Source organism: Lolium rigidum, chromosome 4, assembly GCF_022539505.1.
Source record: "Lolium rigidum isolate FL_2022 chromosome 4, APGP_CSIRO_Lrig_0.1, whole genome shotgun sequence".
Taxonomy (NCBI): Eukaryota; Viridiplantae; Streptophyta; class Magnoliopsida; order Poales; family Poaceae; genus Lolium; species Lolium rigidum.
In genome coordinates this window covers 218,761,834-218,779,061 of record NC_061511.1, presented here as the reverse complement: position 1 = coordinate 218,779,061, position 17,228 = coordinate 218,761,834, and the positions used below count along the sequence as shown (strand labels likewise).

The 17,228-nt window shown below is 48.2% G+C and overlaps 1 protein-coding gene across 1 annotated transcript; it reads right to left on the bottom strand.

The window, feature by feature from the left end:
• Positions 1-971: 971 nt before the first annotated feature.
• On the bottom strand, positions 972-2,742 carry LOC124648276 (protein phosphatase 2C 51-like). The gene is made up of 3 exons (XM_047188068.1): positions 1,999-2,742; positions 1,474-1,579; positions 972-1,321 (listed from the first exon to the last, which is right to left on the bottom strand). Exons 1-3 carry the CDS (start codon positions 2,740-2,742, stop codon positions 972-974), a joined length of 1,200 nt encoding a protein of 399 aa, XP_047044024.1.
• Positions 2,743-17,228: the final 14,486 nt, after the last annotated feature.

The following is a 17,228-nucleotide window of genomic DNA, read 5'->3' as shown; positions in this document are numbered from 1 at the left end:
CGGAAAAATTTAGTTCCGACGAGATTTACGGGCTCTGTTAGTGATGCTCTTACAGTCTTACAGGTGTGCTATACATGATACTTCCTTTTGCTGTGGATGCACCTTCTGCAACACCACATGTTATCCAACTACTGAAGTGTAACAATCCTTCCCTTTTTATTATTTAGGCTATATTGTTTCAATTACTATTTTCCATTTTATTTGAAACTTTAAAATTTCCATCAAACTTTGGCCAAATCTCACAAAAAGTGATAAATTTCAAACGGCATGTAAATTCCTTTACTATCTTCCTGGATTTGTCATTCCGTATTATTTTAGTTACTCGAATTTTTTCATATTGTGTAGAAAATTTTGAAAGATGAAAATTTTGTCAACGAGTTGTTTCAAACTATTCCAGACTGGTTAGTTTATATTAGTTGAATTTTTGGATTGTTTTTGATATTTTTGAGAAGTTTGAACTATAATGGAACATAGAGATTATCAAAACATTGCGAGGCCTTGTTGTCGGATTTGTAGTTAAACAGCGTAATCCCAAATTCTAAGTTCTAGTGACAGGATTACACCAACTATTTGTGGTATGTGAAAAAAGGTAAAATAAGAGTTTTGTGCAGTGGCGACATCTGTAATTTCCTCTGCAACAACGCTAGCAAGTCTCTGCATCTTTTCTGAATGTCCATGTTACCCTCTGCTGCAGCTTGAATCACCCCTCCTACATTCTTGTATAAACTTATTTAGCTGAAAAAGAAGAAATATTAGCTCGCCCAATGTCAGAAGAACATCGGACAACCTTGTTTACACTCACCCATCGACTCATCGTCGTCATCATCGATCGATCCATCTCCGAGTTGAAGCCGTAACGGTGATGCCCGGAGATCTTTTCCCGGCTGCTCACCACTCACCAGGCCCGAATCAATGTCGCCGTTAATGTACATATACTAGCTACCGCGCGTCTACAGCTAAATTAGCTAAAGCTACAACTTCATCTCGCTTCCGGCGGCAGAAGCACGCCGGCTCCCTGCTCTGCTCCTGAGCCGCCTGAGCTCAACGACCACGACGCTGATGTTATCCTTGCTGCCGCGGGAGATGGCGAGCTCGGTGAGGAGCGCTGCGGCGTCAGTGGCGGAGCGCCCGGACACGGACTCCGGGAACGCGGCGGCGAGGTGGCCGTTGAGGCAGCTCCTGGCCACCCGGCAGGCCATCTCGTTGGAGACCACGTCCCACAGCCCGTCGCTGGCGAGGACTATGAACTCGTCCTTCTCCGTGCGCTCCACCGCCGTCACCTCCGGCTCCGCGCTCACGTACGGCTTCAGGTAGTAGTCCCCTGAAATCAAGGAATCCGGAGCATATTATCAGTGTGTATGGTGGAGATGAACTGGACAGTTGACAGTTAACTGAAATAACAGAGACAGTGATGCCCGTGCTAGAGATGGATGGATATAGACATATAGTGGATTTGGAAGAAGGAAGAAGTACCTATGGATCTAGAGGTGGATAGAACTCCTAGGACACGGGATCCGTTCCAGTTGATCACCCGACCGCCGGCGGCCTCCACCCTTTGCAGCTCGTCCGGCCGATCTGGCTGCCATGTCAGAGTAAACTTTTAGAAGAGAAACCTTGGCTGAACATTGCACGTCGATTGGAGAGAAGACAAATGTGATGTTAGCAATGGACCAATGCTGGTTAGTTTGATTGGACTTGTAGCACCAACACTTGAACGCACATTTGCTAGTACTTGATTGCAACAATTTCAATCACTGAAACCAACCAACATATAGGAATATTTGGCATGTTTGTAATTGCAACCAGACAAGATACCAGATCTGGGAACTCACTGCCAGATCTAACACAAAAAGAACACGTGGAGCATAGCATTGGACACACCGGAGGACACGAGTCACATGGGTGGGTATTGATGTTCTTGTTTAGCATTGGGCGGCTACGCTAGTTGGCGTCCGAGGTAGAGTAAAGATTCCGTACGTGTGTGTGTGTAGTTTATACCTTGTGGTCAGTGGAGAGCGGCACGGCGACGCCGCCGCGTGAGAGCACGGCCCGCGAGTCGCCGCAGTTGGCGACGACGATGCGGCGGCGCCCCACAACGGCCACCACGGCGGTGGAGCCCACGGTCCGCGAGCGCGCCTCGTCGACGTCGGCGTCCGCGCCTGCCGCGGCGCCCCCGACCACCTCGCCGTCCACCCTCGCGAAGCTGGCCGCCAGGGCCTCCTTTATGCCCCGCGCGTCGGCGCAAGCCCCCGCCGCGGTGGGAGAAAGGCGGCGGCGGAGCTCCTCCGCGAGGACGACGTGCATCCGGTCCCTGCACGCCTCCGCTACCCGGGAGCCGCCGTGGCCGTCGTACACCGCGAAGAAGTCCTCGTCGCCGCCGCCGCACCCGTCCACGGCTTCTGTAGTCGGCGGAGAGGAGAGGAAGGTCCGCTTGATGGCGACGGCGTCCTCCATCTCCCGACGCCGGCCGATGACGGAGACGGCGCCGTGCGACAGGCAGGGCGGGAGGAGGATCCCTTGGCCCGCGTCCGCCGACGACGAGTCAGAGGACGCCCCGTCATCCGTGCCTGGCCGGACCTTACTCGCCGCCACGACGTCGTCCTCCCGCGGCGTTTTGCGGCCGTGCCGCCGGTGCTCGAGACGGCGCCGACGCCGCGCGGCCCTGACGCCGTCGCTGTCGTGCCCGGCCGCGACGGCTCTCCGCACGAGCCCCTGGTCACCGTCGCCCGCCGCCTGCCTCATATCATCACCCTGGGTCTCCGTCCGGAGATTATCAGACGAAAGCACGGAGAAGGGCCCGGCCACGGCACGGAGGGTGGCGAGGGCGGGTTTAATACGGCGAGAGGAAAAGGTGGGAGACGGAACGGGAGCCGTTGGATCCTAAACGGACGGCCATATGGGCGACAGCGGTGGGGGCGTCGTACCGGGACGTGGAGGCGGGCGACTCGTCGGTGGCGCGTGGCGTGGAGCTCCGGATGCGGAGGGGTTACGTGGAGGTGGGTGGGGGCCGTGCGATTTGACCGCTCCCAGGACAAATGTTAGGGGCGCACAAACCTTACGTGTAGGTGCAAGGAAGCACGAGAGAGAGAGAGATTCTAGCCAAACACAACTGTTCCTAGAATTTGGTTATTGTTATTAGGTAGGCGACACGCTGCATAACGTGGTTGATTTTATTCGGCAGATGTCTCGCTAAAGGTTACCACGGCGACGCCGCAACTCTGTCGAAAAGATAAATGAAATCGACATGCCACGTTTTGCATTAGGCCTTTTATCAAGAGTGGGTTTCACGCAAGATGCTTGTGTGACATTATGGCTACAAAATGAGAAAAGATTGTGGTGCATAACTAGGATTTTCACGCAAGATGCATCTTAAGAGATACTAAGTACCCCCAATGCATTGCTTCTAAGCCATGTGTCCAAATTTGATGACTGGAGACTCATGCATGTATCTAATTGGGCTATTAGGTTCTTTAGTTTGCTAATGACCATGTTCGGAGATAGAACACCGGCCACTCTCTTTCATCACTAATAAGTTGTCACATAAGCAACATACCTGTGGTATTGCATGGAGAAACTCGTATTGTGAAAGGCGTCAACTTTTATACGGAGCCATAGACAAAAATAAATACATTACAAGGTTAATAACATGCATATATGTCCCACAAATCATTAAATGTAGATACAACTTTTTAAAAAATACATTAAAGAGAATGTATCTTAAAATATAGCACTACATAAGTTACAAATTGCAAATACATTGTTCGCGGGAGAATTGAGAAGAGATCATTCAACATCGTGTTATCCAGTTCATCGATAAATCATCACAGACGCAAAATAAACTGTTAAAACCACTAATTCATGCCTACCGCGACCCGAGATTTACGGAAATTCGCCCCAGGGATACCTCACCGGGTCCTGCGGGCACGGTGGACGGCAAGCCCCGCTTCATTATGAGCCATCGGGGTCGATGATCTGCTGCTACACGCGGCGGATGGTGGGCTCCGCTTACTTGGCTTCATAGGCCCCTACCTGGATGACGGGCAAGGCGTGCATCCTCCTTCTCGCGCTTTGGCGTCGCCGCGGCGCTATTGCATCTCCAGTGCTTCGCACTCGGTTTCGTCGCAGTCGAACTAGTCGCGCGAGACAACTTTTCCCGACCTGACTCATCAGTGGAGGGCTCATGCTCCCTCGGAGTATGTGGGAGAGTGAGGACGATGACGGCCACACGAGGAGCAGGACTCGGCCTCTGCATAGTGAACGTAGGAGCGGATGGACGACATTGGGGTTGGCCCGCAGTTGGTTCACCGCTTGGACGCACACGTTTTCGCGTCCTTGGAGCGCACAATGCGCTGGTGCTCCTTGGCGGGGATGCTTCCTCCGTCACGGAGGTCCCACTGCGTAGGAGGAGCTACCGCCTGCGCTTTGATCGCCCCTAGGCTGAATGGGCCACGCCTCAACCACATCATGAGAAGGGGCTGGCGGATCTACTAGAATTGGTCGAGAAATTGCTCGCCGAAGCGGGATATAGGGCGGCGAAGGAGTTGTAGAGGAAACGGTGGGGAAGTAGGGCATTAGCCTTGAACCGCCTCACCGACCGCTAAATATAGCGGGTGCAGGTGCGTGTTTACGGGCCATTGAGAAATGTCCACGGCTCGGATTGAAATTATGTGATTTGTTACGCCTACGAAAACCGCTAGAAATTATAAACCCACTAAAATTTTACGCTTTAAACATATTTAGAGGATCTGTTAGGGGTTGCTCTTGTTGTGTGGCAAAAGATGACCACGGAGACGCCGCTACATCCATGCCATGGAAAAGAAATCAAAATTACGACCACGCGGCCACGCCTGGCGATTTACACAAAAATAACCCAAAAGTGGAAGAAAAGCACAGACTGACCCTCCGGCGAAACTATTTCACCAATCTAACCCTTTTGTGTGGCGCCCCTCTCAAGGGCGCCACACATGCCCATGTGGCGCCCCTGGCGCTGGCGCCACACACCCATCCTACGTGGCCCGTCGACGCTGAGCCGGTGACCCCGATCCGACGTGGCAGCACGAGTGGCGCCGCTCCGGCCGGCGCCACACTTTGAAAGTGTGGCGCCCCGGGAAGGGCGCCACACATTGACTTAAGTTTGGGCGCCGCGCGCGCCCAGCCCGACCCTTCTTCTTTCTTTCTCTTCTTCTCTTCCTCCTCCCCAACCCGGTTCTCTCTCTCCTCCCTCTCCCCCACCAAATCCACCACCAAATCGTCAGATCTGTCCGTGGAGATCGTTCCCCATCCATTTGTCAAGGTAATATCCTTCAAATCTTCTCCATTCATCCACTAATTTCATAGATCGGGCTAGATTTGGACATGAACCCTAGACATGTTTTTTTTTCTTTTGTGCACTCTATATTGTATTGTTTGTGTTGGAGATGGTAGCCTCATGTATGCATGTGTTTGAACCATAGATGTGTAGAAATCTACATATGAAATTTCACATGTATGTGTATGAACTCTATGTATGTATGTGTATGTATGTGTATGAACCCACATGTATGCCTAGTATTTGTGATGGAGTTACTCATATTTGTTAGTTGAATGGATCGTAATATGGTTCAAAAACGTAAACATGTAGGATGGCCGGTGCCGGTGGACGGGGAAGGGGCGGCCGCCGCGGTCCTGGGCGCCCCGGGCCGGGAAGGGGCCGCCGCGGTGGAGCAGCAAGGGCCCCACGATCACCGTCACCCGCATCCTCCTCGTCTTCGCATGACGAACGCCGCTCGAGTTCCTCCTCCGCATCGACGACGACCCACTCGGCATCAAGCGGCTACCGGACAAGTTCGCCGAGTTCGTCGACGGCGTCGAGCCGGCGCACTTGCGGCTACGGGAGGCTAGCCGCAACTTCCGCCGCTGGCCCGTGGAGGTCCTGTTCGACGGGCAGGGCAAGATGTACCGCACACGGGGTGGGACAAGTTCGCCCGTGACCTCCACCTCGAGCCCGGGTGCCAGCTCACCTTCCCGTACGAGGGGGACGGCGAGATGATCGTCAAGGTGTTCGACGACACCGCCTGCCGTGTGCACTACCCCCACACCGGCGAATCCGGCTCCGACACCGATAGTTAGAACGTCGAGTGTTGTCAACTCTATCTTCGTTGCTTCGTGTTGTTTGAATTCTATCTTAAATTGTATGAAACTATGTGCTACGATGTTAGGTATGATGATGTTATGTCGATGATGTGTGTACGAAATGGCTGTTGATATGATGTGTGTATGATATAGCTTTTGACATGATGGCAGTTTTGTTGGAATATGGTAGGATTTTCCATGGTTTTAACACATGTCAATGAGTGGCGCCCTTCCCATCGGCGCCACATTGCACGATGTGGCGCCCGTGGCATCGGCGCCTACGGATGCATGTCTAATTGCACAAAACATCGTCGTAAGACAAATCGTGCGGGACTTAGCCGTTTTGGCGACCCTCTTTGTGTGGCGCCCGTGGCACGGGCGCCACGAGCATGTGTGGCGCCGATGCCACGGGCGCCACACAAAGAGGGTCGCCAAAACGGCTAAGTCCCGCACGATTTGTCTTACAAGATGTTTTGGATCCAATAGTTCATATAAGTTGGCATGTGTGGCGCCGACGCCACGGGCGCCACACAAGCACATGTGGCGCCAGGGGGAAGGGCGCCACACAAAGAGGGTCGCCAAAACGGCTAAGGACTTATCGTCCGGAGCCCCTGGATGTTTTCGACCGAATCGAAGAAGTGGTGGCGCTCCTCCGTCTTTGCAGCTTCCGCTTGAGCTCTCTCCTCCTTGATGCGTTCAGCCTCCCTAGCCACCTCCTCTAGGTGCATCCTATTGGCCCTCTCCCTCGCAATTTGCTCAAGTTGGCAGCTCCTCAGGGATACGGTTGTATGCTTCCTCCCAATCACCATACAACATCTTGAATGCGGCTTGTTTGGCCTTCCATGCCTTCCCGTACTTGACGTCGTAGGCAAACCGGGATTTGACCGTATCTTGCACGGACCTAATGCTCATGATAGGAAGTGATGATATCTCCGCCGAGAGCTTGTATGCAATGAACTCGGATGTGAGTTGACGGTGGTCCGACTGTGCATCCTTGCCATCAAGCTTCGGTCCCCGGCACATGTGAGTGGCTACACAACTTGTTATGTGCCAAGAGGGCCCTTTTTGAAAGGTCGTGCACGGACAACCCATGGGCACCTTTTATCCACACATTTTAGCGTGTACCGCTTCTTCAAGTCCGAGTGAACAACGATGTAAGGGCGATGATGCTTAATGGAGAACTCCTTCAACCATATCTTCAATTCCAAGAAGGTATCAAACGTGAGCCCTTTAGAGATCATAGACGTCGTAGCTTCCACATCTCTCTTGGATAGTGGCCTAGCTCCAAGAAGTAAACTTTTACCACCATCAACCACGGCTCCATCCGCAAGACTAACATCACGGAACAATGGTACCCGGATATCCCGTCCGGTTACCTTCTTGAAGATCTCGGCTCTTTCGGCTTCCTTAGCCGTGAAGCCATCCTCGTCAACCTCCTCTTCGGGTCCATCATCATCCGAGTCCGACGCATAGCATCGGGAATAAGGAATGGAGTGGTCCATCTCCTCTTGCGTCCAATATTTATCCAAATCACCCACATTGTTGCCATTCATCTCGAAACAATCATCACCATCTTCGTGCTCATCATACTCATTATCCAACGGAGGTTGTTGGGCAATGGGAGATTGGACAATGGGAGATTGGGTGGCCTCTTCTTGGCTCATGGGTGGAGGAGTCCTTTCTCGAACGGGGAGGAGGGCCGGTTAAGGTCAAGCTCGATACGAGCCTCAACCGTCTTGGTTGCAAACAACTCCAAAGCCTTATCTTGTGACCCGGCCACCGTCTCCTTGTAAATGGACCAACGTTGCTCGGAGTTGATACGCATTATCTTCCAACGGGTGTGCATTCCAAACCCCACATTATGCCTTCCCTCTAGCTCAATACCATCATTTGGCTCATTCCAATTCAACTCAACCCTAACTTGTGCTACCACCTCCGCAAAGCTAGGGCTAACGTCAAACACCAAGTCAACCTCTTCCGGGTCCGGCTCTATGTTTCCCTTCAAGTAAGCATCCTTGTCCACATGATGAACATGAACAATTCTTTCCATCCCCCTAGCATAATGGGAACAACACATACACACATGTGTTCATTAGATACCATAATCAACATAATCTACCCATACAAACTAGCACACTACCATTTCTTCTACTTCAACAACCCTAACATCCAACCAAATCCATCTCCACCCTCAAATCAACCAAATCCACATCTAGGGTTTCACATATAGATTGGAGCAAATACACAAAATCAATGGATGAAAAGAGGGGAAACGGAGGAGATTACCTCAAGCAACGAGTTGGGAACGATCTCCACGGACGAGATCCGACGATTTGGTGGTTGATTTGGTGGGGTGGAGAGAGGGAGAGAGAAAACCGGGCGCCTTTGGAGGAGAGAAGAGGAACGAGAGGAAGAAAGAAAGAAGAGGGTCGGGCCGGGCGCGCGCGGCGCCAAACTTAAGTCAATGTGTGGCGCCCTTCCCGAGGCGCCGCACTTTCAAAGTGTGGCGCCGGCCGAGCGGCGCCACTCATGCTTGCCACGTCGGATCGGGGTCACCGGCTCGGCGTCGACGGACCACGTAGGATGGGTGTGTGGCGCCGGCGCCGGGGCGCCACATGGGCATGTGTGGCGCCCTTGAGAGGGGCGCCACATAAAAGGGTTAGATTGGTGAAATAGTTTCGCCGGAGGGTCAGTCTGTGCTTTTCTTCCACTTTTGGGTTATTTTTGTGTAAATCGCCGCCACGCCTACGTGCGCAGAGACCGGAAGTGAGCGTCCACTTCGGTGTGAAAAATATCTCGGCGCAAAAAGAGGTGGCAGAGTTGCTGTTTTTTTTTTTTTTTTTTTTGAGCAAAAGAGTTGCTGTTGTTTGGGAGTTAACTTTTGGCTGCGCTGATCAGGGGCGCGTGCCGAGCTGCCTGCCCCGGGCTTGGGAAGTAGCGGGCGGAGGGAACGCGTGGCGAATGCCGGGGCGCGGTGTGCGAGGTCTTCACCGCCACGGATGCCAACGCCGGCGCCGCTCGCGCGCGCGCGCGGCTCCCGTTCGAACGGAAGGGCCGCGCTCGCCAGCTCCAACGGCCTCGGGACACCCAGCTTCATCACTGACTGACTCTGACTGCGCGCGTGTGCTACGGACGGGGGCGACGTGGAGCGCTGCGCCGGCTTACCGGAGGCATGTCCCTAGCAGAGCTACCCATAGGCACGCCCATAGCTAGGCGATCTCGATCTCTCTCTCCTTGGAGCCGTTCTTCTCTCTCTGTCGACGTGGTGTCTGTGGTGCTGCTCGCACGCCGCTCCAAGCAGGGCCACCGGTGGTACCTTGTACGCCCGCTCTCGCAGGCGAAACACCGGCCGCCGCGTGTGCCGGAGCCGCGCGCCGGCTATGATTTTTCCAACGGCCGGGGACCGGCCTGCGTCGACGTGCGCTTGCTCAGTGACCGGTCACGGCACTGGACACACTCATGGTGGCTCCGCAAAATTAAAACTGAAACCACTCCCTCAGCTCTCTTCACAGATATAATGTTGTAGATACTTTAGAGTAAGCTAGAAGCACAACATAATAGTAAATCTACATATCAAAAGTACACTACACATACATCAAAATAGATGAATTCACTAAAAGCTAAATCATGGGAGCGGTGTTTTAAACATGGGTGCATATGCTCCCTATATTTTGAAATGCATCTTACATACATTTTAATTTTTTTAAAAAATTGAAACTAAAAGTTCGTACGTACATCTTCACGTGCTACATGCTCACAAAGTCGTTTCATAAAAAATCGACTTATCATGTGACGTGTGTAAAAAAGACAAAATTCAGTGCTAAAAATAATGCTTTTCACAAGATAAACTTTCTCTTTTTTATATAGACCACACAAAATATTGGTTTTTCGTGAAACTTGACGAACACACGTATATTATGGAGATGTACATGTAGAATATTTTGTCCAAATTTTTCGACATTTCGAAATATGATTTTTTGGTAGAGGGAGCATACGCACCCGGGAGCCGAATTGAATTTCCGCTAAATCATCTTTTACTAATGAACAGAGGGAGTATTTTCTAAATAAGAAGAATAAAACCTGAAACCGGGACTCTCGCGGACAATACGTCCCAACCTATGAAATCCATATCTTCCCTAATCTCTCTTCCGCACAATCAATCTCACAGCATCTCTGATTCAAAGGGTTTGCATGAGAAATTCGTAATTCATAGATAATTTTTCCCACTATGCTTGTTTGGTTTGTAGGACCGCTTTCCATACGAGTTTTTTTCCTGAGAAATACATTGCACTATATCTTACACTAAATCTAGCATCCACTCGTACCTTTTTTTTTTTGCAGAGTTCTTGTGATTGGGAAGTAAGGATGGCAATAGGTAGGATATGAGCGGGAAAGAGCAATATTATACTCATACGCTTATAGTCAGTAGGTACAAAATTCTACCCATACAATACCTGACGGATACCCGTATCCATTGGATACCCAACGGGTAGATCAAACAATACATAAGTTACTCATAATTTTGAATTTTCCGATAGCACATATGATAAAAAAAAAAGGAATCAATTATCTCAACAAAATAACAAGCAGTCGAGTACATGATAATTATCAAAATACAGAAATCACAATCTTATATTCTAACTCATATGTCAACACATGTAGGCTATGTGGCATGAAGAATTAATGATAAACAGGTAGGATATGGGCCAGCGACTTAATAGGTAGAATATGCGTACTATTTGTGTGCATAAAAGTGTGCATATATCCTGACCACGTACTCCCTCCATCCTCAAATAAGTAGACATTTACTCTTAAATTTTGTCCATGAAAGAGTGTACTTCTATGTTCCCAATGCAATTTAAATTAGCAAAAGTTATTTCTCTCTCATCGCAGGGAAATCAAACCCAATAATATTCAACACTTGTTATCTTAATTTTATACATGCTCTTAGCCTATTGAAGTTGAAATAATTAAAGAAGAGAAAGATGTTGGCTGCATTTTTCCAATATAATTTTTCTCTCTCCTTTTACTAATTTATCTTGAAAATCCCGCACGTCTACTTATTTATGGACGGAGAGAGTAGTACGGTACTGGTGGGTAGTACCGGGAGGCTCGCCTATAGCCAGTAGACGTTCCCCATAACCGGCGCAACCTTGCTTCCAAATCGAATCAATCGCGTGGCCGCTGCACCGCAGCCTAGCAGGTAAGCCCGCTCCCGAACCAGGTAACGCGCGCTCGCAAGGATCGGACACGTACAACAAATCGCCCTGCAGGATAGGAAACTGCATGCATGCTCTGTCTTCATGTACGTGGGCTACTTGAGATTTGTTGGGAATGAATAGAGGAACAAATTGGAGAAGATGAATATGGCACGTGGATCCCGTGTCAGTAAGAGTAATCTTTAATCCTGATCGGAATTGTTGCTTTCCAGATGCACCAAACATTTCCGAGGTTGATTTAGTACAGGATTCGAAAGTTTAATTATGATATAAATGACAGGGATTTGTTTTAAATAGACTTTTTCCTTGATGCACTGAGTGACAAATTTTAATCACCGAATGATGTAGTACGTACTTCTCGTGTACTTCCTCCGTTTCTATAAAAATGCTTCCTAACTTTACCTAGATATGAAGGTATATAAACATATTTTAACTATAACTTTATTCGTATCTAGAAAAAGTTACCAAGCTTATTCAGCAAGAGAGGGAGTACTCATATTGAGTTGATACGTACGGTGGAGTACGGTAGGGAGACGCCACGCGTGTGCACGCCAACAGCAGCAGCTAACACCAACAGGACGTATAATATGCTAGCTAACATTACAAAAGCAACATGCTAAGAAATAAGGAGTGCAAAAGAAGCGTATGCGCAGCTAGCTAGCTGCGCTTACGTGGTCGAGTTATGGAGTAGAAAAGGAGGATAATATATAAGCTCGCAATCGACATATAGAGGCCCATGCCTGAACAATCTGGCCGTGCAATTTCCTATGCTCCTCATAGTGCGTGGTACCTTCTTTTATTTATAGACATAGTGCGTGCTAACTTCGTATAGAAGAAAGGAGCTCGCTCATGTATGGGCGTGTCCTCCCGATCACATCATTCTCCTCTGGTTCCGACCATGCATCTCAGCTACTCCAGCACACACCCATGCATGCACTGCACGTTCCGATCGATCACAGACTTTTTTCCCCTACCAAATTCGTCTCGTCTGCTCGTAGCGCAAGAAGGTGGACGCCCACTATTTAAAAGATCATGCACCAAACTAATTAAGACATCACGTTTCGTCTTAATTTGGAAGCAAGCTTGAGACATATTCGACCTAGATTTATTAAAGCAAGACCTGTGAACAATTTACACTAAGGGCATGTGCAATGGTTGATAAGGTCTTATTATCTTAATCCTGACACGTAATCTAGATATAACAATAAAACATGATGTACAATGAGTTATTTTTTGTCTTATCTTTAGTAACGAGCCATCCTAAATATATGGTGAGAGACTAAGACTCTAAGAGGAGGCAAAATCTTTTTTCATCTTTCTCTTTCCTCTACCTCAACGTTTATAATATGTGGCATTGCTAAGAATCATCATTGTACATGTCCTAAGCCACCATGTGCCTTCCGATTAAAAACTCATGCATACCATTCTCCGAGCATGCACATTAGAAGGTCGCAATTCTTGGAAATAAAGAAGTTTTAATGGCGAGCTCCCGCGGTAGCTAACCCTGCCCTACCTCTCGCCTCACCCCATCTCCCTTCTTAGCTCTGAGATTGTGCCCCAGTTCATGGCGATCCTGGCCTGAGTAAAGACCGGAGGAGCTAAGCGAGGGTGCTGATTGAGGCCTTGTTTACTTCTCAGGGTTTTTTTTGGGTGGGGAAGGAAATTTCCAGCCCATGACCAAATCTCAAAAGCTTTCGAACGACCCGTTTACTTCTTAGGTATTTTTAGGGAATTTCCCGGCCCATCCCCAAACTTTCCGACCTGCTAAGCCCCATCCTCGGATAGTTTCACCCACGAGGGTACCTCGTGTTTTTGGTCGTGGAAAGGGAGAGGGAAGCGACAACGGAGACTAAGAACCGACAACGGCGGGGGAAAGAACAAGCAACTTAGAACGGCACCGACGAGATTCTCCTCCGGCGACAGGTCCCTGGTGAGTCATCGTGTCTCCTCCCCTTTTCTCCTCCTTCCTAGGGTTTCTTAGTGTCACCGCCATCCATCGGTGTCAAGGTTGAGAGAGTGGGGGTGGAGATGCCGTTTGCCTCTCGCCTCGTCTCGATGAACTAAACACAAATGTGGCCTCGACTGATGGATCAAAGGCGATCTCCCAGATTGTTTGGAAACCGGGTGACTCACACTTCTGAGCTGGCATTATGGCAATAACAAAGCACTTTTTCCCATTCGGTTCCTTCTCCATTAGGAATGTAGCGGAGATACGGTTTTAGGAGGATCGATGGTTGGAAACAGCATCTTTTCGTGAATAGTATCCAGCCTTATACAATATTGTTCGTTACAAGGGGTACACCTTACAGAAGGTGATGGAATCTTCTCCCCCTCTATAACGTTCAGACGTGACCTTATTGGTCCCCGACTAGACTATTGGAAGGAACTGCTTCAACAGTTTGATTCAATACAGTTGGCTCCGAAGACCGATGAATTCCGTTGGAGTCTTACCAAGAATGGTGTATTCTCGGTAGCCTCTATGTACAAAGCTCTTTGCATTCCTACTTAACCGGTCGTAAATAACAAATCCATCTGGAAGATGAAGATACCACTGAAAACAAAGGTCTTTGCATGGTATCTTCGTCGATGTGTGATTCTTACTAAAGATAACCTTGCAAAACGCATCTAACAGGGTTGTAAGAAATGTGTGTTCTGTCACGAAGAAGAGACAATAAGAAACATTTTTTCAATTGTCGGGTTGCAAGATCTATATGGTCAATCATTCAGATAGGATCTACCCTGTACCCACCCTGTAGTATTGCCAACGTTTTTGGGAATTGGCTAAATGGGGTGGATTCTAGGAAACGATTATCTAAGTGAAAGCGGTTGTAGTTGTATGGTCGCTTTGGCTGTGTAGAAATGACAAGGTTTTTAATGACAAAAATTCTTCTATTATGCAGATTATTTACCGGTGTACAGCTATGATCCGTTTATGGTTTCCGCTTCAACGCTTCGAGGACGGAGACCTATTTATGAAGGTGTCTACACGGTTGGAGAATAGGACCAATGAGTTTATTTCCCAACATGGATGGCTGCATAACCGTAGAATACAAGCCCCGCATGTAAGTGTCTGCTCCTCTCTCTCTCTCCTTCTCATCTGTTCTCCTTTCTTCTTCTGGCTTGAGCTGCGGCTGCTCCTCCTCTTGGAGAGGCCATGCCGTGCTACTGCCCTGTTGTTTACTTCTGCGGTGCTCCTCTGCTGTTGCCATGGATACTAGCTGCTGCTGTTCTACTTGCCCTGTCATATGCCCTACTGTTGCATGTTCTATGCCCTGGCTTGCCTATGCTTGTATGGCTTGTCTGCAGCTATTCCTGTTACTGCTACTAATGTTATGCCTTTGCTATGCATCCCTATATCTACCCCTGGCTTGATCCCTGTGAAGAATCCTTGCCAATGGCAAGTGCCAGTGCTCCTGATGTGTTTGTTTATTGTGCTCTGGTTCACTGGAATGCTCTATTGAGCATAGCTGTTGGCTAAACAGCTCCATCCCTTGATGGTGTGCTTCTGGATACAATTATGTATGGTTTATTTGATTATCTGTGATGCAATCAATCATGAGTTGTTGCTATTTAGTATCTGTGGTGCATGTATTAGTGCTAGACTTGGTTCTAGCATGCTCTTGCATGCTCTGCCAAGCCCTGATGATCATATGATTTTAGATGCTTGGTGGTTGTCTACTGACCTATGGTTTGGTGCCTCACTGGTACTCCTCCTGGTGCATGTGTGGCACCCAAGCTTGTGCTGGTGCATGCTCTTGCTTGTTCCAGCACCTGCTGATGCTTGCAGTGATCCATTGGATCATATGCAGTTCCTGATGCATGCTTTATTTGTCTGTCTCATTTATCTGTATAGTTCTGATTTATTAAATGGATAAATGAGGTGAACTGCTTAGCAATGATGATCATATAGATTGATTTAATAGAGCTAGAGGGATGCCAACCACTGGTTGGGTACCCTAGCTCATGTTGAACCCTATTGGGTGATGATGTGATGCTTCAGTAAGCTTCTCTGTGTGTCTAGGTAGCTGTTGTGACCCTAGCAGACTTTGTCTGCTAGAAATGGTTGCTCCTACCTCTATTGGATGCTTCTATGCAATATCTTGGTAGTCTTCCATAGGCTGCTAAGTTATTTGATGTTAAAATCATACTGGAAAGATAACTATCCAATATTCTGATGGCTTTGCTAGCTGTGTGGTGCTAGGTGAGTTTGGGTGGCTAAGTAGGGATTAATTCCATGCTGGATTTCCCTGGTTATGTTACTTATAATCCTGTTGGCTTAACCAGTGTTCCCTTGGATGATTTCTTGATGGCTTTACCCTTATTTTGCTTGCACCTTATGGCTGGTAGCCAAATGATGATACAAACAGGGTATCTCAACCCTTTTGGCTTGTGTGGCTGATGCATATGATGTATTAGTATGAGCAAAACATTGATTACTCATGATTCTTGGGTATACCTCACTTCAGCTCCTAGAAAGTGTGCTGATCTAGAGGTTTTGCTTCTGCTGGATGGTTTTCTGTGCTTGCCTTGCTCCTCCTAGTGGCTTGTGATATTACTTCTGGTGATTTGCTCAACAACACAGTTCCTGTTGGAACTGTTCTGGATAGTTTGGTGAATTTGGATGGATGGAAGAGCTTTGGTGTTCTTCCTATTCTAAGGCTTTGGCTGTGCTTACCCTTGGAGAATCTATCGATGGATTTTCTAGGGTTTGGCTGTGAAAAGTTTATATACTGTCTCCCTTTGCTCCCCTGGTCGACAACTCTTCATTTCCTGGGTACTTCACCCCTGGTTGTGTGTGTGCTGTGAGGCATGCAGTAGGCCTTGTGTGCTGCCTGTGTGTGTGTGGCTTGGGACTTGAGCTTTGGCATGCTCAGCTCGGCAGAGTTGAGATTATCTTCTTAGTTTTCTCATTTCTATACTAACCTGCCAAGTGGCTTTGCCACTTGGCCTAATGTTTGTTCAGTGTGTTTATTCTTGCTTGCAGGGATCAAATGGATGCTCCACGGATTCTTCATCAATTGTTTCTCAAGAATTCATGAAGAAATCTAGCTAGTAGTTTAGTTATTTGTACATCTTTGTAATTTTCATTTTCTTTTTCATTATTTAATTTCTGTAAAGTGTTGTAATATTCATAATTCAATTTGGGATATTGTAAATTGACAATGTATCTTGTGTGGTTATAATTAAAGCTCAAGTTTTCCTTAATGAGAATTATATATGTGATGTACTATTTTATATACTTGATTATCTATTTGTTTAATGAATTATCTAAATTTGAGTTATGGTATATATAATTAATGTTTGAATTTAAAATTCAAACTCAACTTGTTTGAATTCAATCATGCAACTTAAGTTGAGAGGTAGATTGTTCCCCTCTCTTCTCGAAAACCCTAGTTGAGTTTAGATAGGTTCAAGTTTATCGCACTCTCGAAACCCTAACCCTAAGTGGTGTCGAGAGAGAAACTTGTCCCCCTAAGATGCAAGTTTTTATAAAAACGCGAAATTTCCCCAGATTTTACAATGCAATGCACATCCCTTTCTAATTTCTACCCCTCGATCATCTCTAAACCTGGGATATTACAGGCTTCGACCAAATAAGGAGCTTCGTTAAGGAGACATGACCGGTGTCGATGCTCACATCAAGGGTGTAATAGTTAGGCTCGCAACGATACATCCAATAGTCTTTGCCACGGTACAGGGTAGCGCATTCCTGGTTGTAGGAATGAAGGATATCTTGTTGGTCAAAGCAGCTCCGAGGCACGGTCTATCCACGCTCATTAGACGAAAATGTCCGGCGAGTATACTTCCCCCCCCCCCCCCCATGTCAACAATGATCAACACTTTGAAGAAGTCCAATGAGGGTAGTAGTCTGTTGTGTGTGTCCTCGGGGTAGTCTCC